Below are 26,464 nucleotides of genomic sequence, written 5' to 3'. Positions count from 1 at the left end.
TGAATAGAGCATTGTCTTATTTTTCTCAAAACAGAAAAAAAACACCTCTTCTTTTTCATCTCTCCCCAAATACATAATACAAACGTAAACTTTTCAAGATGTCGAGTGGAATTTATTTTCTTCTCAGAATAGTGGTTATGGTCCAAAGATAAGGACAGATTGTGTTAAGCACCCTACATGCTAAAGAGAGCCGCCAGCAGCAGGTTGTGGGTCACCTCTCTCTCAGCCGTGCTAGGAGCAGCCAGAACTGCCTTACTCCCATTAGCTATCTTTCTCCCCTGTCTCCTCCTCCAGATAGATTAAGAAGAGTTGTTAAAAAGATTATTAGCCTTGTGAGGTATAGAGGGGTTGAAGCGAGAGCTTACTGTTCCTCTCCCCAAGGGGGAGGGATGCACAAGGGAAGACAAAGCTCCAAAAGAGTCCCATCTTAAGACAACCAGTGTTTGCAAAAAAGGGGAGACAAGGGTAATTTCCCTTATCAGATGTCAGTCAGGAGAAAGCAGAACAAGACAGAGACAGATGGAGGGAATCATGCTTCTAGAGAGGGCTTGGGAGAGTAGAGGAGAGTGGTGGCTACAGACAAGACCTATGCAGTAGTGAGGGATGGAGATGTAAAGAGAACATATCATATCAGAGAGACGTAGGGTGATTGCCACCAGCTGGGAACCAAGTGGAAAAAGTGATCAGATACTGCAAGGGGCTGCTAATTCCTGGGAATCAAATTCTGCCTACACTGCCTGTTGGAACCACTACCTATCCTCAGGGGGCTGATAGACACAGAGCTAAGTTAGTCCAACCAAAGAGAGGAATGCAGCCTCACCTGTGAAGTAAGGAGTTCTTAGCTTCTCTTCCTCTTATCCCCCTAACTGTGGAAGTTTTGTGACAAATAAAGGGAGATGGGAAGGTATCTTGCAGCAAGGTTATATGTTCTCCTGAAGTACCTCATGCCACAGCTAGGGAGAAGGGAGGAGGAGAGCTTAAAATTGAGTTCGAAAGTAAAATTAAAAATGAAAACCAAACAAAAACAGGGCTGCATTTATCCATTTACCAGACTGAGACTTTTGATAACTTAAAGTGGCTGAAAATTATGAAAGTGGGCCAAGACATCATTAAGGGAGCCTCTACCCAGAGGCAAAGTAAGAAAAACATAATCCAGTTAGAGATGGTTACTAGAATTAATAAAATCCTTCATGCCTATGCCTAAGGGATTGAGAGTCCTCAATAAACTGGTTACACACACACAGAGTTATGTGCATGGAAAATGGTCTATAGTCTTGGACAAGGATTGGCAAACATTTCTGTAAAGAGCTTTGCAGGCCATACAGGCTGTGCCATAACTACCCGACTCTGTCATTGTAGTGCCAAAGCAGCCACAGATTATATGAACACTAATGAGTGTGGTGGTGTTCCAATAAAACTTTATTTACAAAAACAAGCAGTGGGCTGGACTTGGTCCACAGCTATGGTTTGCCAACATCTGGTCTGGAAGTATTCACCTTTGAGGAATGGAGTGGGTGCTTCCACAAAAAGGTAACCCATTTGTTAATGGGTCAAGAGGATCCCTTTGAAAGCTTTTCCTGAAGAAGATGAGAATGAAAATGAATACCACTGTCTAGAACGGGGAACCTGTGTGCTTGCTATTCCACTGATGTTAAACAGCATTGAAAGGCAAGGGGGGCAGTAGGTAGATAGAGCTGAAGGCTGGGGGTTTCAGTAGGTGCTGAGCAAACAGATGCCACCCAAACAAAGAAACTGTGGCCTCTCTGGGAGGCAGCAAGGCATTTCAGTGGACTCCATGTACTTGCTAAGGTCAGGCAAGCAGTTGTGGTCATTGTTCCCCATCATGAACTAGTCATTTCCCTACTAACTGTGAAGAGCCCTGTGTGGCCCACAGTGTCCCTTTCCAGTGTAATTTAGGTCATATCAGTAGATTCAGCTGTGGCTAAGGTTTAGTAATTGCAGTATTCCCCATCGCAGACCGAGGAAATAAAGATATAGGATTAAATAGATCAGATATCAAACCCTGGCTTGCCCAGTACCATCCTTGTGACCCTTGGGCAAATTACTTAGCCTCCTGACCTTTTCTTCAGTATCGGTAGTAGTAGCAGTAGCAAATGACACTAAAATATTTTCTACATGACATTTTAGACATGTTTTCTGTGATCCTTGCAAACTCTCTGCCAGATAAATATTGTTAATAATACCTAAAAGGGATATTATAATTCCATTTGACAGAATTATTGTGAAGATCAGAGGTAATTCATGCTAAATTCCCACTATGGCACTTGACATCATGCTGAAGTTAAACGAATGATAGTTATTATATTAGTATGCTTTTTATTAAGGAACAGTGTGCACCAGGTACTAGACATGGAGCTAGAACAGACAGCCATGTATTGTAGGTCTCTATGACTCTTGATAACGCTTTTCTAGAACAACGTGCACATTTCCCTGTTGGAAAAAGGAGACGATGTCTTTGGGCTGGACCAATGTCTATTGCTGTTTTAGAGAGTCAAGCCTGCTGCCCAGGACAGGAACATCCTCAATATCTGGTTCAGGTAAGAAGGCCAAAGAACTGGATGAAGTCCCTAGCTATCCGGATAAAGACCTTAAATGGAGAAACCTGAACATGCTCTGACAAATAGGGAGAGAGGCTAGGAGACACTGAAAATTCAAACTTGAAACTGAAACTCTTTTACCAGTGGAGGCCAATCCGCTTTCAATCCTAATAAAACAATTGATAAAAGCAGACTTTCTTTACTCTAGACCTTCAGCTTACCTAAAGCCCTTGTGGTCCGTAATTCTATATACTCCTGTTTCCTACTGCCTTGTGGGTTCTTCATTTGCTTTCTGTTGTATCTTCTAACAACTATTATCTCTTTCTTTGTGCCTTAGATTTAAATTCTCCAAGGGGAAGAATCTAGTTGGTCTGATACGTTCACTACTAGGAAAAGGTATTTTTCTAGAGCCTTCTTGACCTTGAGTCAGAAATTTTCTCCTGGTAAACTGGCTGCCCCAAGGTCGGGGTTGGAAAGTGGCAGAGACCATGGAAACCTGAGCAGAAGGAACCACCTTGGATTGCTCCCTCAGTAGGGAGCTCTGAGTGGAAGCAAATGGTGCTGCTGCTTCATGGAAGCCCTCTGAGCGTCCCCACGTGGTGGTCTCACAAAAAAAGAGAAATAAGTTGCCAGCTGGTTGGCCTGAACCCATTTGTATTAGTTTCCTAAAGCTGCCGTAACAAATTACTACAAATTTGGTGGCTTACAATAACAGAAATATATTTTCTCACAGTTCTGGAAGCCAGAAGTCTGACATCAAGGTGTTGGCAGAGCTGTGCTCCTATTGAAGGCTGTGGAGGAGAATCCCTCCTGGACTTTTCCAGCTTCTGTTGGCTACAGGTGTTCCTTGGCTTATGATTACGTAACTGTCTCCATCTTCACGTGGCCTTCTCCTCTGTGGATCTCTTCTCTGTATGTGTCTTTAGAAAGATGCTTGTCATAGGATTTAGGGCCTACCTAGAAAATCCAAGATGATCTCATCTCAAGGTCTTTCATTTAGTTGCATCTGCAAGTCCCTTTTTTCAAAATAAGGCCACGTTCACAGATCCTGGTAATCAAGATGTAAATATATCTTTTGGAAGTCAACATTCAACCCACTATGCCAAAGAAGGCTAAGACATAACTATGAAATATTTAAAATTAATCTAACCTCTAAACAGCCTGCCACATGTTAGGATCTCAACAAACATCTGTTGAATGAAGGAACAAATCAACACCTTTATTTTGCCAACTGAGAAACTGAGACCTGAAGTCATCTAGCTAAGATCACATATCAAGGTCATGTCAAAGCTTGGACTGAGCCCAGATCTTCTGTACCTCAGTCTGAGGTTCCTGAAATTACAGTAATCTCTTGCCTTATATTGCTGCATTACAAATGAGGATAATTGAGGTTCCAAGAGGCTTGTCTAAAGTCATTCGATTGGCCTGTAGCAGAACTGGCCTAGGTCTCCAGACTCCCTGGCTAAGCTGTTTCCACTTCATCCTACAATCCTGAAGGTTTTCTATCACCAGGCCTGGAAAATAAGTCTCAGAAAGTAAAATAAAGATCCAGAAAATAAAAGAATACAGAAGATAGCATGTGATATATTTTATTCAGATTGAAAAAGGATCATATTTTATTTCCCTATCTTTTCCTATAAATTCCCCAAATATACACTGTTAACAGATCAGGAAGGGCCAGGCCCATGCCCAGTGGAAAAACTTCTGAAGCACTGCTTGATATGCTCATATACACAGCCCACCCACAGTTTGAGAAGCAAAGTCACTTTGGAACCTGAGGGCCTCTCCCCACCCACCTCTCAGAGTTGCTACAAAACACAGAGAACAGTGTGACAGAAAAAACAAATGTGTTTTACGGGTAAAATAAGGTCTTTATTCACACAGTACCTTTCTTGGTTTTACTCTAAATGCCAAACCTAAAAACAAAAAAAGGAAAGAGGGAAGTTACACCCCCTAGACATCACTGGTACCTGGTTGCCATGACAACACCTATCTGCTGCACATTCTGTTCATCTTTGTTTCCCTTTTCATCATTGACCGTGTGGGCCATTTGCCTTTTAGTGCCTCCCATTGATCAAATCTAACCAATACATGTCTCTGGATGGTGCCTATTAAAAAAATACATTGAGATATTTCAATAAAAGTCAAGATTTCTGGCTTCTTTTGACACTTCATAAGTTATGACACTGCAGGGCCCGAAGGCTGTAATAGGCTTGGATTTAGTATCTGATGATCCCTTCCATGGAGCCCAGGATCTCCAGGTTGCCATTTTTTCCACCTGACTTCTCTCCTTTCTGGTACCCACCTGAGGACACTGGAATTTGAATCCCCTTCTTTTTGTCAATTGGCAACAAACCAGTAAGGTTTCACCTAAGTATGCCATTGGCATTGCTGTCAGATGACTATTCAAGAGTAGGCAATAGTCTTCATGCTTAACAACACTGAAACCCTCTGAGGTGACTTCTTCTAGCTAAGGGCCTATCTGCTCTCTAACACAGCTGAGCTTGAGTGTTGGGCTGGATTTTCCTCGAGCAATCCCCTTCTCTGAGCTTCTGTAATGCCAGAGGTTCCTGCTCCCTGGCTGCCTGTTTCTTCCTACTCCTGGACAGCTCCCCTTTCATACTCTGCTGCAAGTCAGAATATGGGAATCTAAAAATATCTCAGTCATCACGGCACTGACATAATGCTTCTGTTGTTCCAAGAGCAGATTCTTTGTCAAAAGAATAGTTTCAAGAGCCAGTTAGGTTTAAGTTCACTACATGTGAAATGACTGAGCTTTTATTATTTCTCTCTCTCCCTCTCTCTCTCTGGACATAGAATTGCTTTTAAAAAGGTCTGGTTATGGCAGAAGAGTAGGAGGGAGCCTGGGCCATAATTCAGCCTGTTTTGACTTGACATGCGCAAAAGGCATAGGTGCTTGGCATAGTGTCTGACACACAGTAGGTGCTCAGAATATATTGGAGGGAAGACAGAGAGGTAGTAAGCTACCTAGTATATATGCTTTAGTTTTTCTATTTTGTTTAAGTAAACTTTACTGACTACCTACAATGTGTAAAGCATTTTCCTAGGCTCAACTGAGTTTCTTTCGTTTATTTATTTCATTTACTCATTCCCTGAATGCCTACTTTGCTTTCCTGCAATTGCCATTTGCACGTGTAATTTCAACTCTCTAAATGTCAGCTCATAATCTCATCTCTCACCCAAGTATTCTTCAAGAGCAAAGTGCTGCTCTCTTATCATTAGCAGTCATCACAATGTCATCGATATCTAAATGTGACAGAAAATCTCCTTCTCTGTTTCACATGGTATAATATGGAATCTCTGTAATCACCCAAGAAAGAAAATTCTCCAGTAGCTTTTTCCATAGGCTAGAGTGATTCACATCCACTCAAATTTACCTAAACCCTGGAATGCTCTCTGTGACAGGTACAAGGGCAGGTTGTCCTTCTTGGATCGAGTTTACTGATGAATGGTACCAACTAAAATCCAGAGAGTAACTCATCAATCAGTAAGTCACTGTGTTGTATCATCAGATCATGATCAAGCCAATCTCCCAAGAGCATAATACTTGGCATGTAACAGGCACTCAATAAATGAATGAACGAATGAATGAATGAATGCACAGAGAATGAAGGAATAAACTGGGCACTGATTTTAAAAGTCAAATGGAGACCTGAAAATTACTCGGCTTGTATTCTAACCACTAAATCAATCTCCTTCCCATCAGCAAATCTTTTTCTCTTTCAATGACCTAAATGCACAGCTCTTTTGTTTTGCTTTTATATAATAAATTTGGAACTCTGACAAGGTTCAATGCCTCTTATTCTCTGGGGCAGAGATTTGAGAGAAAATTCAGCAGGCTTCCTTCACTCTCTGACAACAGAGCCCATGCAGACTCAAAAATATCAAATCTTCCAGACAAAATTTGGAGAAGCAAGAGGGGAATTGTTGTTGTTGTCGTTGCTGTTGTTGTATTGGGATTAAAAATGTAGGCCCAGCAGAAAGGCATCTTATTTTTCAGGGAGGAATCTGAAAAGTAAATTCAAGCCTTGCTATTTTCTTTCCTAGATAAAAATATTCAGTCAGATTCTAGAGTCCCAGTTTTATTCTATGTTGGTTAGAAAATTACAACAACACTTCTTAATTTTGTTTTCATGCTTTATATTGGTCTTTTGGAAATTAATACATTTAATACACATTTGCTGGACAAAATTCACACCAAATAGAAATACATACTAAATGGAAGTCCCTTTGTCCTCTCTCCCCTCCACTCTTCACCTTCTAGCTCCCTGAGGTGGGGATTAGACTGCACGATAGTGACTTAGAATTGCCCTCGGTCACCAGAGTCATGGAGGAGTGAAGGAAGCAGGACCTGGAAGAGGGAGAAGTTGATGCAGTTTCCATAAAGGTTTCAGATGGTTTCTAGAGGGAACTTGGGAGCTGAGGTGGATGATCAGATGGCCCTAAAAGGACGCAAGTGCCTTTGTGCACCATCCCTTCCACCACTCACTGGATGTGAGTTGTCCCTCAACCCCTGCAGAAAAGGGCCTAAATTTGAAGGCTGCAGTTCCTTCCATCAGAGGGCAGTTCCTGGGGTGGGACTAAGCTATGAGCAACCAGTAGCTAAGATTTCCATCATGTGAGAGCATACATGCCTTGTTTTTTCAGGGTACAACTAGGTAGCACACTAAAGAAATACACTGTATTATTATCTTTCCAAAAACCACACTTTCTATGTCTCTATGAACACATAAAACATACATGTGTACACACACACACACACACACACACACACACACACACTATGAACACATAAAACATACATGTGTACACACACACACACACACACACACACACACACACACACACGGAGCAGTATAGCATCACAGTTAAAGATGTGAATTCTGTAGCCAACCTTGGAAATTTACTTAATCTCTCTGGGCCTCAGCTGTCTCCTTGGTTACAGTGGGGGATGGTGACAATAATTCCAACCACAGAGGATTAAATGGGTGAATTAATGTAAAGTTCTGAGAGTGGAGCTGGACACATAGAAAGGTTTAGCTATTTGACTGTGCCGCTCAGTAATTATCTTGGACAAGCTTCTCTGTTACTCATAAAGATGTACTGCGTTCCTTTTAGTCTCCAAATGGTATTCTTGAATACTGAATCCTGAATACTGAATGGTGTAGATTTGCCATAATTTCGTCAACAATTCCTTTCTACCGAGTACTCAGATTATCTCTGATTCCTCATACAAGTCATGTAGGAGTGAACATCCTTGTATGCTTATCCTTATACACTTGGAAAACTGTCTATAAGATAGATTCCTGATAGTGAAATGGTTAGTCAAAGATAAGCCCATTTAAATTTTGACAGATACTGTTACTTGGCCTCTGAAAAGACTGCATAATTCTAACTTGGACTTCAGCATCATGAGATGAGAGTGTTCTCCCTGACCCTTCCTCCTCACCCATCACACACCAACACAGGGTATTAAAAATCATTCATTTATATTTTTGCAAGTGTAATAGGTGAATAAACGGATTTCCTTGTTTTAATTTGCATTTCAATCCATCCTTGAGAAATGAAGCTTTTTTTGTTCCTTAGTCATGCATGTATAGCTGTTCCTTGATTTACAATGGAGTTAAATCCTGGTAAACCCATCATAAATTGAAAAAGTCATAAGTCGAAAATGTATTTAATACACCTAAGTACCAAGCATCATAGCTTAGCCCAACCTACCTTAAACATGTTCAGAACACTTACATTAGCCTATAGTTGGGCAAAATCATCTAACACAAAGCTGATTTTATTCAAAAAGTGTTTGAATATCTCATGTCATTTATTATGCATATTGCTTTCACATCACTGTAAAGTCAAGAAATCATAAGTCAAATCACCTTAAGTCGGGGACCATCTGTATCTGTGTTTAATGACATATTTTTGTATTTATACATTGTAAATAGGTTCTACAGCTCTCTCACTTATCTTTTTACCTTTTCAGGTGCCTCTCAACTTACAAAGGTTAAATTTCCATGTACTCAAATCTGCTAGTCCTCTTTACAGCACCCAGATTTGGAGTTCTGTGCATGTAGGGGTGTAAAAGGAGAACCACCACAAAGTCAGGTTCAGATGCAAAGCCCACTTGATCCTCAGAACTTCAAGTTACATTAACGGCCCCAGATTCTCCATCTGCCTGCAGTGGGCAGCTTCTTTTTGAGTCAGTCCTGTTTTCTTTCTTTAGCCCAGGTCTGATTATTAAATATCATTCTCCCAATATCTTTTGCATAGATCTTTGCCCTTCTTCTTCTTTCTGCTTCTGCTTCTTCTTTTCACTTCTTTTGACTATGCCCAGGTTGGAGGGATAACTGGGGCACACGTCAGCCTCCAGGAGTGACAGTTTCTTGTGCCACTATCTGGCTTGTGGTCACTTCTCTGCCGGCTCCCACTCTGTTGTCATTTCTGTTTGGTCCTGGCACCAATGATAATGGCTACATTGCTATGTCTGTTGTTGGGGCCAGGACAGTTAGGAGGCAGAGAGAATGTTCATATTTTCAAACTGGTACCATGAATTGTGAGTGGTTCTGCTGGTGTGGGGGCATCTGAGGAGCGCATGGTTGTCAAGAACATCAGTTCCTGCTGCCCTCTGGCATGGAAGACCTCCCTAGTGGCAGTCCCATCTCCTTTGGGCCCTTGCCAGGGGCACAGACACATTCTTTATAGGAAACATACCTTGTGGTTCCTATCCCTCATATAAACTTCAAGCTTCATTAGCAGGGATTATAAGAGTGAGCTGGCCTTCTTCTGTAACCCTGTAAGTGTCACAAGGAACTTGGACAGGGGTGCTTCTGCCTCCTAAGCCACTCTAAAACTCAGTCCCATTATGTCCTGCTGGTGTAGTGTCCAACGTGTGAGCCTTTTGTTATGTGTCCTATGAGGGAGATGTGGACAGGGGAGAATTAACACCTCACCAACTGTGCTTTACTCAAGAAAAGGACTCTTCCTCCTCTCACCTTTCTATAGGGATTTGGGGAGGTTGATGTCCCACAGTTCCGGAGAGACCCCTGCTTTGCAAACCTTGCAGAAGATGCAAACTCTACATTCCAAAGATCTGTTTTGGCTCCTTTTGTCTGTCAGCTCTACAATGCTTGCCCAGGATATCTGTGACCTTGAGATTCAGCAAGAGAAGACTGATAATGATAATAATGATAGAGATACAACTTATTGATAGTAATGGTTGGACATTTTCTGGATTTCTGGTATGACAGAGTAAGTGCCCAGTAGACCAGTCTCCACAAACGACATCTATATACTTTGGACAAAACATATAAAAGGCAAAATATATCCAAAGGATCTGGAGAGCCAACAAAGGCAGATTTGAGACAGGAGCTAAAATCTGGAAGTGATCAACAGACAATGAATTTACCTTTTAATTGCAACTTTGTCCTGAGAGTGGGCCATAGTCATGGTGTGACACAGGCTGGCTAAAGGAATAAGGAAAAACTTGCCATCTTTCTGGTCTCGGGAATCAGAGACAGAACTGAAGGTGGCCATGGCCTCTGGAAAGCAAAGAAGGAAGTCCAGAAAAGGAGAATGACAGATTCAGGGAGCCCCAGCTTCTATATATCAAGTCTTTCTAAATCTTGCGGCTGACCCCTGAATTACACATGTGTAAAGCAGACTGCAAACCACCCAGCTACAGGAAAAAAGAGTTGAACTGAGATTTGAGCTGCCAGAGTGTGCGACCTGAGTCTAAGCAAGTTACTGCCTGCTAAAAATCAAAACAAAACAAATAAACAAAAAACTCTAAACGAATAAACAAAAAACATTCTTTGAGGAAATAGAACAGAATCCAGAATCTCCACAATCTAACAATGCAATGGCTAGAACAATCCAAAATTTCTCTGTTAGAGATAACAATAATTGCTTCTTGAGGGTTGTTGTGAGACTTAAACAAGATGATGTGCAGTGTTTACAAAATGCCTGGCACGTAGCTAAAGGATGAGTCACAACTTGTAATGCCTGGGACCTAGAGAAGGTATCACAGGAAACACCACCAAGACATAAATGTAGTAAAAACCCGAAGTTAAAAAAGAAAGCACATCTATTATTACCAGTGCATTTAGGTTCCAGAACCCGAAGAGTAGGGAAGAGGTATAAACTGGGAAGGAGGTCAGCATTCAAATTAGTTGTCAAAGTTGCCAGTGAGTTAGGCAGAGAAGGGGAGGAAAATTTTTCAAGAAAGTATATAACTAAGCCAAATGTGGAAACAGGAGGCCAGTCCAAAGAGTACCAGGAAGGTAAAAACCAAATACAAGTATATGACATAGCAAGAATAAAGACAAGAGCAGGCCAGCTATGAGGAAGCAGGGTAAAGCCAAGTATTCGAGAGATTTAGGAGACAGGCTTGGGTCAGGTTCACAGACTGACCTTCCACAGGTTTCCCGTGTGATGATGTGGCACATTTTCCCTGTTCATAAAGAGTCCTCCAGCCTTGAAATCCAAACTTCTTTATTCCTTTATCCTTTCAAGGGGAAAGCACTGAAAAGGCTAATTCAAGAGTTACTATTACCCTCAATGAGTAAAATGGCAAAGTCCAATGGTTGACCAATAGAGTAGGGATGGCTTGGTCCAGATAAGGACCAAGGCCAGCACAAGGCAAAGTCTCACCTCTCCCCAATATGATCTACTCGTGTTGAATAACACAGTTATTGAAATAATTTGGTCTGTGTGGATGAATTTCCTTGGCTGGTTACTCCTGATCAGTGTTGGATCAATGTTTTACTTCCATGTTGAGAAACAAAGAGATGCCACACAGATGCAGAATTTTAGCAGAGATCATTTTGTTTCCATTGACTGCAACATTACAACCCTAGAGTTATCTCAGAAATCAAATCTTTCACTTGGGACCAATGAAATTCTTATTCATGTAATGATAGGTTGGTGACAAACTGAAGAGAAAAGCTACCTGATGATGTTTACTCAACAGGATTTTAGTTTTTTCTTGTCTCAATGCTTGTCTCAAATTACCTATCTAGTGTAATTGAGAAAGGATATGACTTTGATGTGTGGCATTGACTCGAAAATTGCTCACGGTATCCTCATTGTTATAAGACTGAGGAGAAAATTCTACATCAGATTAATTCACACTAGACTCAAACTCTAGAGATTGCTTTTATAAACCAAGAGGACCTTGATTGTTTCCTGCCTTGCATAGCTTCTTTTAAGCAAGCCTCCAAGCACCAAAGGCAACTGAACACGCTGCTTCTAGACAGCATGCTCGGGCTACTGGAGCTGCCCACCCCACTCTGCCTCATGCTTTGCTCTCTAATGCCAATTTATCTTAGCCTCAGAGTTTTGACCTGCCTTCCATTCTACTTCCTTGCTCTTCAGAATGGGCACTTTATACTGATTCTCTAGCTTGATCTCTCGTTCTCACTTTAATTGTGATTTCTCCTCACCACAATGAATGTCCTGGCTTTGTTGATGCCATGTAAAACTCTCCTCTTGATCAGCTTGGCTCAGCTCCTAGGATCTTCCATGGGCCACAGGCCCTCAAGGCCCCACTATCTCCACAATGGGTTTAGAGTGGGACCTGAAGAGCCTGATCTTTCAAAACACACCTCTGAGGTTGCATTTATTTCCTTAGAGTGGTAACTGAAGAGGTACATTAGAAGTGAGGTTGAAATCTCTTTGAATTACTTTGTCAGAGTCCTTGAACATTTATGCAGAGACTGTTCTTTTGGTAATGGTGATGATCTCCAGCCGCAGAAGGATGGGATAGTATAATATGTTGTAGACATGTTTCTTTCTGAAGAATGAGGCATAAGAGGACTTTGCCTTATTATTACAATATATAGTGAAGAAAGTAGACCCTACCATCCCTTATGCATCATCTTCAGGCCCTCCAGGGATGCATATTGTGTTCATTATCGGCACAGCTGGCTTTGTGGAAGGAGAATGTACTTGGAGCAAGAACAACCTGAGTTTCAAGTTAACCTTGCTCCTGAGACTAGGACTCAGCTTTCTCGTGTATAAAATGGGCATATTGCCCAGTATATGCGTATGTGTGTGTGTGTGTGTGTGTGTGTATGTGTGCTCGCACATACACATGTGTATATATTATTACATTGTGTCAAGAAGTATTCCAATCGCATTATAAGTGTTACTTCATTTGGTCTTTATAACAATACCATAAGGCAAGTACTATTGTTACCATTCCATTCTGCAGATGGAGAAACTGAAGCACAAATAATTCAAGCTGCTTTTGAAGGATACACAGCTAGCAAGTGGCAAAGTCATGATCTAAATGTGGCAATGTGGCTTCAGAGTTGGTGCTCTCAACCATTGCCCTCCACTATCCCTTGTGGTACCTCCTCATAGTCAGTACTCAGAAAATGAGGGTAATTGTAACAATAACAGCAATTATATCCTCACCACATACTGAAGGCAATCCCACAATGCATTGTCAATTTATTCATTCAACTAGCAAATTATGCAAATGTGGTGAACACTTGCATAATGCAAATGTGCTTACAAAATGTGAAAAATAAATTAAATCTTTTATCTTTCCATGCACTTCTGCAATACTTCTCCCTCCTAGCAGCCACACCTGGTGCCCCGTGGGTGTTGAACGAATGCTTATTAATTTGTGTCTCACACTGTCTGGTCATATAACATAATGATATAAATACTATCATTAATATTACAATTGTCATGAATGAGAATTTCCTATTAAAAATAAGAGCTTTTGGAACATGAGTGTTCAGAGATCCAGACTGAATGACCCTTCCAAAATCTAGTAAATTCTAAATTCTGCAGCGGACATAGGGCAGTCAGCTCTGTTCAGCCCTATAAGGGACTGAGGGGTTTACTTCTGTCTTTGGGAACCATTTTCTGTGAAATTTGATAGGGCATTTTTGCCTCTCAGTCTTGTTCTCAAGTTTGCCCAATTCAGAAATTTGACAAGGAGATAAAAAGCCACCCCTTCCCCATGCCTGCCATTGGCACTTGATACGGTCAGCTTTCAGGGTCCGGGTTACTCTTTGTTAGAGAAAGCGTGCAGAACTAGAACCAAAATAATCACTAATGCACAGTGTACCAGGCCGCAGTGTTCCGGCTCCCTCTTCCCTTTCATGTTAAATTCGCTCCCTTAACTAAGTGGCCCTCTGCAGAGCCAGCCTTGTGACTAATGGGCCTTTGATCAGGTTTTGCTTCCTGATGGCTGTACATACAAATGAATGTTTATCCCAATTAAATAATGAATATCAATTCTTCCTACCCTCTGACTACAAAGTGTGCCCTCTTCTCAAAGTACCCCCATTGTTCTTAAGTCAAGGGTAATATCCTCTCATTTGGAAGATCTCTGCTTGGGGGCTGGAGCATGTGCAATTTAGGACACTCTGGGGAAAAAGAACAAGGGTCGAAGATGTTCAGGGAACAGATTTTCTAAAAGCTGCTAGCATGTTCCAATGTGGGCAGGAAAGCTACAACAACTGCTAGTATGTAAAGTCCTCCATATATGTTATTTCATTTTATCTTCATATTAATCTTATAACTATCATTAGCTCCTTTGTACAGAGGAGGCAAATTAAGAATATGAAGATCAGGGGCTAAGTGAGCTGCTGGAAGTTGTGTGGCTGGTCAGTGACTGAGTCACAGTTCAAACAGCCCGAACCAGATTCTACGTGACTCCAAAGTTTTATTTCCTCAACACCTTGGATGATCACTAACTTTTTCTCATACATTAGAAATAGCACTGGGTTTGCGCTCCAGGTAGTTTCCTGCTAGCTTTATGGCCTCAGTTAAGTTGCCATCCTTTCTGATCTGGAGTTCTTAATCTGCAAAGCGAAACCTACTAGCACCTGCTCTGCCAACCTGACCAAATTCTTGTGAATGGGATTTGCACATGATAATGTGCTGTACAAATGTACAGGATTATTGGCATGTGTACAAACAGACTTTGTTAATCTGCTGCAGTCTCTGGGCCCCTCCAGATACTTTGTTTCTTCTCTTTACTGACTCCAAAAGCAACACTTGGGTCTGCTTCCCTAATAACAGCTTTTTTATTTTATTTTTTCCATTATTAGGGATAATTCTGTCTTGAAGTTGGAACAGAAATGGCAATTGAACGTGCTTTCATGGGAATTTCAAAGATTCTGTTTTCCTTCGGGAAAGAAGAAATAGGAGCCAACAGAACAGCAATTAAATCCATAGTTTAAAAACAAATGCTACTAAGGTACAGACGATATCATGCAATAGTTGGAATTTCTCCTGTTTTCTCAGGCTAGCAGAGTAGGGCAGCCCTCTGAAATCTCACGCCAGCTGTCGGCATCTGTTCCAGGGGTTGCCACTCCCATGTGTCTCTTTGGCAAATTCCTCTCTCCAACCCAAATTTGTTGTACTTAACTCCTAAAATAACCCAGGAAAGCATGAGGAAGCCTAGTGCTGCTGCCCGAGCCATCAGGGTTCATACTACTTAACTCCTAAAATAACCCAGGAAAGCATGAGGGAGCCTAGTGCTGCCTGAGCCATCAGGGTTCATATGGTATCAGAGGGGAACTGCTCCATGTGGCAGTTCCCTGGAATGGAGACTCACCGATCACACAACAGGAACCAGTAACCGAGTCTATGTCCCAACAGATTATCCATCTGGCCCCTCCATTGCCAGGTGGGTTGACACACTCCACAGGAGATAAAAGGAACTTGTGGCCTGTCTAATAGCATCTCCTCTCATGGGCCACAAAATCTGTGCATTTTATCCAGAAAGGAGACTCATCAGGGGCATCAGAATGAGGCTAAATTACCGCTTGTAGCTGGCCATGAGGCACAACATTTAAGCTATGACAAGTACGCCCATCTTGAACAAGAGATTTCCTGGAGCCTAACAACGTACCACCATACCAGGAGGGAAGTTCAGTGGTTCTGCAAAAAGTTAATCATAGAATTACCATGCAACTCAGAAATCTCATTCCTAAGTATATACCCCCCAAATTGAAAAAAAAGTAAACAAATCCTTGGATACAAATGTTCAAATACGCAATAGCCAAAATTATGTGAAAACAACACAAATGTCCACCAATGGATGAATGGATGTACAAATTGTGGTATACCCACACAATTGAATATCATCCAGCCATAAAAAGGAATGAAGTACTGATAACGTGTTACACCACGGATGAAGGTTACAGAGGAGAAACCTTCCATAGTAATAAGTAAAACCAGACACATAAGAGTATATTGTATAGGAAGCAGAAAAACCAACGGGCAAAATGAACTTATGCTGTTCAGAGAGGATATTGCTACCCTTGGAGATGTGTAGTTAATCGGAAGGGATCATGCGGGTGCTTCTAGGCTGCTGCCCTGGTACCATTTTGTTTCTTGACCTAGTGTTGATTACATGAATGCACTAACATTGTGTGCTCTTTTTTAATGTATACTACATATCAGGAAAAGTTTAAAACTAAACCAATGAAATAGGTAAGTAAAATTAATCAGTAAAATCAAACCTTAGTCTGTTGAAAAGATTAATTAATAAAGAAAAAGGGGAAAGGACTACGATGTACAAATTGTCAGATATGAAAACAGTCACAAGCATTTAAAGTGCAGCAAATATTGTCAGTAATGTCGTAGTAACTACGTATGGTGTCAGGCACTAGACTGACTTATTGGGGTGATCACTTCATAAGTTTTATAAATGTCCAATCACTATGTTGTACACCTGAAACTAATATAATATTATGTCGACTGTAACTGAAAATTTTTTTTTTAAATGTCAAGAACAAAAAATGTAAAAAATTAATAAAGGACAGGGTATGGTCTGAAAAAATGGAGAAAAGACAAGTAAGTAATATTAGGAATAAGAATAGACATAATTGCCAATATAGATGGAGTTGCAATTTTACAGCAGAATACTATATACAGATTTATTCCAATGGCCTTGAAAATCTTGATGAATACTTTCTAAGAAAACAACTAAAACTAAAAATTTAGGAGAGCAGCTGCCAATCAGAGTGCTCTCCTGCCGTCTGGAGTCTGAACAATTGCTGAATTCATAACCCCTCTTCTCCTGTCAGCATCTGGAGGGGCCACAGCCACATGCACACGGCCTGACCAATTAGTGAATGGCTAGCGGCCACTGTGAATGGTAGGCCTCTTGTTTGGCAGAAACTATAAAACTTGCCATAGAAAGAAGGTGGTGGGAGTCACTGTGGTCAGAGTCTAAATCCATTTTTTATGAAACTGTAGAGCACTGGGCTGAGACCTTGTCTTGTTTGCCTTCTTGAGGCCAGGTGATGTCTAAGACTGGATGGCTCACACCTATTAAAAGATGCAACATTACCTTGGGGATGGATATAGTATTTTTGTTGTAATAAATATTCTGTTATTTAAAAATAAGAAGCCATTCTTTTCTTGACAGGTGCTTGGAAATGTTACTTTTGCTTTAAATAAGTTTTTAAAGAAACATTAACTCGTGTCATGGAAGGGAAAGAATACAATAAATGTTAGGTTTAGGCAATAACCCATTAGCAGCTGGGCAGGATGTCATTGAGGGAGATTTTTCTTTGGAAGCCCTAATTTGACACCTGAAAGTAAGAAAGAAACTTCAAGTAGGAAGAAACAACCAAGAGGATCAGAAGGACCCAAGAGAACCAGAGTTTATGGGGCTGGACAACCTGGACTTTCCTGGTTACTTCAGAAAGGCTGTTTTTGTGATGAAAACAAAAGTCAGTACAGAAATGTTTGGAGTAAAAGGGAGGAGGGGGCCTTTCCTCGGAGTGGTGTGGGGGGGTAGCTTTTGTGAAGTGTGGTGGTGTCATAAAGGTAGAGGATCAATGTGTCCAATCCCATCCACTGGGTCTTCCACTGACAGGGAGGCAGGGGTGAACAACAGACTGCTATTAGGACATTTCATACACCCCAAAAGCAGATAGTTTTTTAATCCTGTGTGGTATATGTGTTTGTATTTTTTTTTTTTTTGAAGAGTTGCTCAGTTGGTTCAAGTAGCCGGTAAAGGTGGTTTGTTTATGCTTAGGAAAGGACTAAGCATATTTGTAGACTGAACAGAAGGCTCAGGCTGAAAATGATAAAGATACAAAAAAGAAAATGGAAATAATGGGTGGAGCAAGATCCTAGACTCAGGAATATGAGAGAATGTGAACTGAAGGAGGAGGTTGGCTTTAGAAATGAGGCCAACTAACGGAAGGAGCATGACCTCTGTAGTGGGTTGAACAGTGGCCTCCAAAATGTATGTGCACTTCTAAACCCCTGGAACTTGTGAAAGTGAGCTTGTTTGGAAATAAGGCCTTTGCAGATATAATTCAGGATCTCTAGATGCAATCATCTTGGATTTAGGGTGGGCCTTAAATCCAATAATTGGTGTCTTTATGAAAGAAAGGGCAGGGAGAGTTGAGACACACAGACATGGAGGAGACATCTAGGGGAAAGATGAGTGCGAAGACCAGAGTTCCACAACTGTGTGAAGATGAGTGCGAAGACTAGAGATTCACAACCCCAAGCCAAGGAAAGCTTACAGCCACCAGAAGCTGGAAGAGGTAAGGAAGAATTCTCATCTACAGCCAGCAGAGTGAGCGCGGCCCTGCCAACACCTTCATTTCAGGATTCTGGCCTCCAGAAACCAAGAATAAATTTCTTTTGTTTTGAGCCACCTCCTTTGTAACTTGGTATGGTGGCCACAGGAAACTAATACGACCTCCAAACTCCAGGTTACAAATGGACCCGGTAGAGTGAGAGATACTTCAGAGATGTGCCTTCACTCACTGGTTTGGTTAAGAGGCCAATTGGCCCAGTAAAACCTTGTCCTTGGGCATGGCTGTACCAACCTCAGCCTCGAATGCATTCTTCATAGTCAGTGTGAATGTCTCGTTCCATTTAGTCTTCTGTTTTCCATTGCCCTGGTTGGTGTTTCTCACTGTGCCCCCAACTCTCATCTGAGTCACTTTAGGTTCAAAGCATTAAATTTAGCTTTTTCCTCCAAACTACGTAGATTGCATGAAAAATCCAATTGAAAAGACCATGAGGAAAAGACATATAATTTCTTTCCTTCTTTTATTTTCCTTCCTTCCTTCCTTCCTTCCTTCCTTCCTTCCTTCCTTCCTTCCTTCCTTCCTTCCTTCCTTCCTTTCTTCTTTCTTCTTTAATTCTCATTCTCTCTTTCTTTTTTCTGCTGCTTGATTTAATTCAAACCGCTGCTTGATTTCTCCTGAGGATCTACACAAACTTATTTTCATGGTTGGTCCAACTGTCGATTCCTACCACTTAAGTTCAAGTTCCTCAATTCCCCACAACTTAATGTGCCACCAATTACAGCATAATGAGTCACTGGGAATCATTCATTCAAAATATTTTAGCTCCCTAAATGGGATTCAAAGAAGGAGGATATTATTCAGATATGTACAATTCATTGAGAAATGTCCAATCTAGAGTCACTATAGGTTGTCCAGTTTCCAAAGGAGGTTTTAGAGGAGAAAAATGCGATAGAGGAACAGATTCACTCACTCCATATTTATTTAGTACCTACTTGCTACCAAGTACTTTGTGCTAGGTATTAGAAATACATGTATGAATGAGAGGAATGAGCCTGACCTTCAAAGAGCTCATTGTCTCATGTGTAGTTGAGAAAAAGACATTTAAGTAAACAAGTATACAAGTACAATATGATAAGCATTATCTTACAGTATAAACGGTACTGTTTAGGCATCTTGGGAAGGGAAGGGATGTTTCTGGAGATGCAGTAGGGGCTTGTGCTAGACAGTCTTGTTTGCATCTGTGAATACACTTTCTACCTTCTCCCACCTGCTCTGTGCTCTTGGAGGCGTCCTCTATGAACTGTGTCCTCTGAGCATGCATACCTCTGGCTTCCAGATGGATTTAATCAATGGGAGGACATCAGAGAGAGAGAGAGAGAGATCGTCCTCTGAGCATGCATACCTCTGGCTTCCAGATGGGTTCAGTCAATGGGAGGACATCAGAGAGAGAGAGAGATGTCACTTCCTGTCATCCTGCAGGTCAGCAGGTGCTGTAACGTTCTAGGAAAGGTCATAGCCTCCATCTGGAGGCCCCTCTTATGAGTCTTACCATGTTCCAGCAATTGCTCCTTCCTTACTATTTCCAACATTTGCTGGTCTTGGGTTACCTACCTCACCATCCCATTTTGGTTTCCCTTAATCTTGCCTCACCTTTGAAAATAGTCCCATTGTGTAACATCCTTTAACCACTTGTCGGAGTGTGCCATTTATTTCCTGCTGGGACTTCGATGAATACTGGGGTCAAGGATGCTTCACAGATGGGGTGACCTTTGACTGTGTCCTAAAGAATGAGTAAGGTTTTACTAAGTGTGTACAGATGGGGTGGGGGCTCTCAGGCTGACGTAAAGAACATTATCAAGTTTGGGAGGCCTGGGAGCCCACTGTATATTTGGGGACTAATAAATAATGCTTATCTTAGGCCTTGGGGAGTGGTGGAAAAGGATATTGGAAAGTTGAAAGGCCTTGGGTGCCATGCTAAGGCTTTTGAATTTTATCCTATAAGGGATGGGAAATTCAAAAGACACTGATAATATTCCACGCTTGAGTTTCCAGATAACCAGGTCTTTCTATGAAACCTGTATTTCAGAAACGAGAGGCTAGTGTAGATCTGTTCTCTGAATTTATGTTTTATTGGTTCTGAACTATTCTCTGCTTGGTTGTTAATGAAATTCACTCTTAGACTGTGAGTGAAGGAAAGCTGCTGACTTTTAAAAACACCAACTCACTTCGAAAACTTTTTCTTCTCAGTCCCAATTTATTTGGCCTGTTACCTATGTACTATAGAGAAAGGGAATATTCCTTGAGATATATCACAGTTTTGTTCACTTACAGAAAACTTTGCAGAACGTGACAGTTTCACAGATTTTTATTCTGGTGCTTCAACAGAACTAAGATTCTTGGCTCAAGTCTTAGGGAAGAGGGAAGAAGGAGGCCAAACTAACATCTGGTGAAGGGTTGCAGAGGCTTTGTAAGAAGGAAGTAGTATTGAGGAAGAAGTAGTATATAAGTTCAGAGCAGCACTGTCCAATAGGAATGTAATATAAATCACAAATGCAAAGCACATATGCAATTTGCAATAAGAAGTAAAAAGAGGTGAAAGCACTCAAGTGTCCACTGATGGACAAACAAAATGTGGTATATACATACAATGGAATATTACTTAGGTAAAAAGGAAGGAAATTCTGACACATGCTACAATGTGGATGAACCTTAAGGGGTATTACGCTTAGTGGAATAAGCCAGTCGTAAAAGACAAATGCTGCATGATTTCCCTTACATGAGGTACCTAGAAATGAGAGTCAAATTTATAGAGACAGACAGTAGAAGGGCGGCTACCAGGGACTGAAGGAAGGAAAGAATGGGGGGTTGTTTAATGGTATAGTGTCAGTTTTTTCAAGATAAAAAGCGTTCTGGAGGTTGGTCACACAACAATGTGAATTCACTTACACTACTGAATTGTACACTTAAAAATGGTTAAGATACTAAATTTTATCTTAAAAATGTGTTTATTTTACCACAATTTTTTAAAAAGTAAAAAAAAAAAAACCAAAACGTAAAATTAAATTTAGGAATATATTTTATTTAACCTATTATATCCAAAACATTATCATTTCAATATGTAATCAATACTAATTTATTGAGATATTCTACATTTTTTAAATACTAAGCCATTGAGATCTGTTGTATATTTTTACATGTATGGCATACCCCAATTTGAACTAGCTACACTTCAAGAGCTTGGCAGCCACAGGTGGCTGATGGCTATCACTCGAAACAGTGCAGGTCTAGGGCGCTGACCAAGGGAGGGGCCTCAGCTGGAATTCTTGCTTTTCCTTACAAGGGCACCAGTGACTGGCCCCACAGTGCTACTTTTTCAGAGCCTTCTTCCTTTAGGAACTTGCCTTTGAGGCGGGACCAAGCATGGCCTGAGATCCAAGTTTTTTTGTGCAGCATCAGAGGAGAATGGTTCTAAAAGCCATCCCACAACCCTGTGTCGAGAGAGACCACTGAGCCCACCTCTGCTTTCCCAGTCACCCTTTGTTGTGACTGGTCTGAGCCTCGATCCAGTGCAAACTTGTTGGTACATCACTGAGGTACGGTCATAGATAACAGACTCACTAGTTCTGTGACCTTGGACAAATTGTATAACATCTCAGAGCATCTTCACTGGTGAAACTGAGATAAGGATGGTGGCTATCTTATAAGGTCATTCTCAGAATTAACTAAAAATGTATGCACAAAGCCTCAGTCAAAAGTGCATAGTAAACAGTGTTAGTCACTTCATTATAAAAATCTTCAGCATTGTCATTGTCATGATTACTGTAGTCCATTTTAGTGGTACAATAGTGTTCTAAAGTTCTTTTAGACTTTCATTCATTCCCCAGCTAATGTTAAATGAGGTGATGGTTCAGTGATTAAGAACACAGACTTGTAGACTGCTCAGGCTCAAACCGTGGTCCTGGCACTTTCAAGTGGCATGCAGCTCTTTTCTCAATACCTCCTCTTTATCCCCTGGCCTCAAACACATGGCTCCATCTACCCTGCAGCATAACTTCCTTGTGTCTCAATTTTTAAATCTGTAAAATGGGAATAATAATAGCACACACTGCATAAAATTGTTGTGAGGATTAAATGCTCTAATGTAGATGAAGCACCTAAAATATGTCCTGGCACTTAGCAAGCCTCAGGTAAGTGGAAGCTGTTATTACTGGGCAAAAGATTGGGGATGCAGCAATAAATAAAGCAGAAACTACAATTGCTCTCCCAGAGAATAATCTTGCAGGAAAGCTAGATCTTAAACCAATAAACAATAAAGAATGAGGAATGTTATCAAATGGGAAGTCCTCACTAGTGTGTTTTCAAACTAGTGTGCTATAATTTAAAAGCCTCTCGTCCTCTCCTTCACAGACAAAGCTTAATTTTCTAGCAAACTGTGAGCATGCCATTTCTCCTGATCTGCCCGTCATCTGAAGCAGCAAGGCTACCTTTCCTTCTCAGATCACTGCCCCATCACCTCTACTTGAATTCAAATGTACCAGTGGGCCACCAGTTTCGTAAATCAGTGCTCCTTCTATTAAGCCCTTGCAGACTGAAAAAGTGAATAACACTCCTAAAAAACCCCACACTGATCACATCTGCTTATATATGGTAGGAAAATCTTGCTCCCAAGATACTGTCATTTCCTACTTGACATAGGTCACGGCTGGCAAATGCATGCTGGGTTTCTGTGCAGCATCCACTGGGCACTCTTGGCCTTTGCACCAATAATTATGGAATGAACAAAAGAGATTAGCACTGAAGCAATCTGTGGTGAGCCACACAGGAGGTCAGAACTGCACAGTTTAATCTCCAAATTGATGTGATACAAGAGAAGACGATATAAAAGAACAAATAAATTGTTGATAGAACTGTCCTCATAGGAAGCAGGAACTGAAAAGGAAACATTCTACAGCTCTTATTTGATAAGAGTTGGCATGCAGCCCTGACTGACCTCCATCATGAAAGGCTGTGCACTTGGGAGAAGTACAGACAGCAGTGGAGACCCTAAAACATGCTGCGTTTTTCTCACAATAAGCTTAGCTAGTCCTCACCTTCCCAAGGGCTCCCCCTCCCACCCAATCGTCAGGTCTCGGCCTCAAATACTGTCCAAGGAGTGAGTTCACCTCTATGCCAGCTCTGTCAGGGTCGGGGAGGAAAATGGATGGGCCTGAGGAACCTGTGCGATTGAGCCCTAGGGTCTGAACAAAATTCTAGGCTGGCTTTCCCTCCTGTGTCCGCTGCTCATCTTTCTGGGGCACCCTGGTACAGGATGGAGAGCATGTTCCCCCTCCCTCATTCACCCCTCACAGAGATGGAAAGGGGAGGCTGCTGAACATGGGTTCCTCATGTGAGGCGCTGGCAAAATGAGGGAACCTGAGAAGCTGCAGGCTTGTCCGAGGGAGAATGATACTGCCCAGTTTAATAGGACTCAGAAGCCAGCTTAAACCAGCACCTTTTTATAACTCCAAATTTAGAGAGAGGTGGAGTGGGGGAGGGGTGTTGTGAGAGAGAGAAGAATAAAGAATCTAATGTGCATGAAGCTCTAGATAAAAATAATATCAAAATGAATTGATATTTATCTAGGCCATATTACTGATGGTTTTGGGCAACAGAAATATGTTTCAGAGAACAGTTTGATAATAGGTAGGAAAAGCCACAAAAATGTTCATATTTTTTTACCTCACTAATATCAACAGTGAAAATTCATCCCCCCTTCAATTTCTATTATTTAAAAGGGAAATAAAACTGTTCTATGCACAAAAATATTCACAGTGGCATTACAATTATGGGAAAACTAGAAGCAATTTAAATAGCTGATAATTGCTAAACAGATTACAGCACATCCATTTAAGGGATTAATCCATTTAATCCAGCCACAATTAATACTGGGGGAAGAAGCAGAGAAAAGGAATATATCTAGACTGTGGTTACATTTGTGTCAAAAAGGCATACTTGGACAAAGACTGAGAGAGAGCATAAGAAGAACCAGAGGGAGTAAAGGGGTAAGAGTAGGAGAAAGTCTTAAAAACAAAACAAAACAAAACTATGTAATGTTTCCACAATGCATTGTTACTAGTAATGGCAAAATAAATAACAACAAAGCATAGGCATCAAATTATTCATTTTGACTCATTTCTATGGCTTTCCCAGGGTTGCTTAAATTAGATCCTCCCAACCTGTATGCCAAAGCACATCACTGTGCAATGGATGAGTTCCAGGTAGTGTGATGCCCTGGATATTGAACCCTTTCCACTGGGTTGGCCACTTGAGCACCCTAGCCACTCATCCCCAGCTTTGAGCAACCTCATCTGTTTACCCTGAAGTGTCACAGTACCAGAAGGGTTGGAAAGCTATGCCTCAGTGAGAGGATTTCCCGTGAAGCCCATCCCCTGGTTCACATTTCACGCGCACCCCATAGCAACTTCTGCATCCAAGCATCGGCTGACTGCTCTCCTCCCAGCCAGGTCCCAGCATGAAGTCTCTCAGACTCCCCCACCTTCATTATGCACAGCTGCTCAAAGCCTGCTCTTAGGATAAGCTAAGCGTCCCTCCCTGACTCCCTCCTTTTCTTCCTCTCTCCACTCCTTCTTGAAAGATGAACTTGCACGCATTTACTTCACATGCTCAAGCATCTAAATATTCAGCATAACATGCTCAGCCACATCAAAGCTTCGAAAGAGAGAAGGAAGGAAGGGTGAGAAATAACCATGTCTTTTGATAACCAGAATACAAGCAAGTTTATGACCAGGTGTACTTTTACTCAGCATATTATTTAGCATCAGTAACAATAACCTAAAGATACTAACCAGCTCCCTACTCTAAGACAACCTGATGCCAGCTACACAAGTGCTTTAAAGCAAAAAATTCTCTCCTGCCCCTTTTCAGCTTCAGTCTATCTGATGTTCACAGTAAATTCCAGGCTTAATTTTAAAAAGAAAAAAAAGCCATTAAAAAACTTTTCCAAAGTTCAAGATGGCATCAATGCTGTCAGCCCTGACAGACCTACTTATTTGCCCTGGGCTGAGAAGATGCATGAAACGGAGCCCATGCTTTTCCATGCCAGGGCTGTGCTCACTGAACTCTTTTAACTGAGAGATTAAACCTTGTAGGTTTGGTGCTGTTTACTACAGATGACTCGAGCTGAGAACCAGAGATACAAAAGTCACCCTCGCCTCTTTGTGGCTAGTGGGATGTAAATGCCCTGCAGAGGAATGGCCAGATGGCAAAGGAATGGAGACTCGCACAGCTGCAAGAGAAACTTGGGAGAGAAACCCCCTGGGAGAGTCCTCCCGCTCAGGAAAGCTCTCTTAGGCTGGGGCATCTTTCTGCCATGCAGTTCACTCTCAAGGATGAAGATGAGGAAAAAAAAAGAAACTATTCCCCACCTGCTGCTCACATTTGTTAAGATCAGCAAGAAAATGCAAGTGTGTGTGGGCACACTCTTGGACCTCCTTTGGAAGAAGAGAGCAGATCCCAAAGGCACTTGTTATTTATGTAAACCATCCCTCCCACCCCAGCTACAAAGCCCCAACCCACACACGCAAGCCCACCTCCTGGCCAAGCCCCCTCCCCAGCATTCCTTTCCCAGCTGCCGAGAAATCATAAAATGCTACTCACATGTGGCAGCTTCAGCCTCCCTTTACCTCTCCCCAGCCTGTGCACGGGCTCTGGTCGCTGCTGCTGCTTCTGCTGCTTTTCCTGCTGCAAGTGAAACAAACCTTCATCGACAGAGATGGTTTTCCTCTGGGCTGCTTTGTCTGAGATTCCCCAGATGAACGCTGACTCGTTTATGTCATTATCCGAGTTCGACAGCTCCCCTAACACAGGCAGGGCTTTGGGGCTGTCATCTTCCACTGGCTGGGCTTCTGGTGAGAGAAACAACAGACCTGCAACTGACAACTGATCAACTGATCGCATGAGAACACTCCAGGGGATGGCAACCCAAGACTACGAGGTAACACATTAGCTTGCAATGATACCACGCACAGCCGTAGATCATCTGTCTTCTACTGGCACTGTGAGCCTAACCAAGTTGAAGGGACATTATTTATGAACTTAGAACTTCCAGAATGACTCCAGGTGAAGCCATATGGGCATTATAAAGTACAGTGTCACAGAAGGATTCTGCCACCCTTTGGACATGTTCCACATTGTTGAAATGGATAAGGGGAGTAATGTCATTTGGTGGTTAAAAGTTCAAGGTTTTAGACAGACCAAGGTTTACAGACATTTACGTCAACTTAGATTCAAGTGTGAGCTCCATAATCTGTTAGCTGTATGAATCTGAGCAAAGTCCTTATCCTTTCTGAGTCTGCACAT

The 26,464-nt window shown here is 41.7% G+C and overlaps 1 protein-coding gene across 1 annotated transcript in view; it reads right to left on the bottom strand.

Annotated features, from left to right (window-relative positions):
• ANKFN1 (ankyrin repeat and fibronectin type III domain containing 1) overlaps positions 1-26,062 on the bottom strand; it is a 330,895-nt gene extending 304,833 nt beyond the window's left edge. The window contains exon 1 of the mRNA XM_015599115.1: positions 25,763-26,062. Within this exon, the coding sequence (XP_015454601.1) occupies positions 25,763-26,062 (300 nt within the window). The remainder of the gene's footprint in view (positions 1-25,762) is intronic.
• Positions 26,063-26,464: the final 402 nt, after the last annotated feature.

The sequence above is a fragment of the Pteropus alecto genome, unplaced genomic scaffold, assembly GCF_000325575.1.
Source record: "Pteropus alecto unplaced genomic scaffold, ASM32557v1 scaffold98, whole genome shotgun sequence".
In the NCBI taxonomy this organism is placed as follows: domain Eukaryota; kingdom Metazoa; phylum Chordata; class Mammalia; order Chiroptera; family Pteropodidae; genus Pteropus; species Pteropus alecto.
The sequence above is the reverse complement of the archived record's forward strand: the minus strand, read 5'-3'. Positions and strand labels throughout refer to the sequence as shown.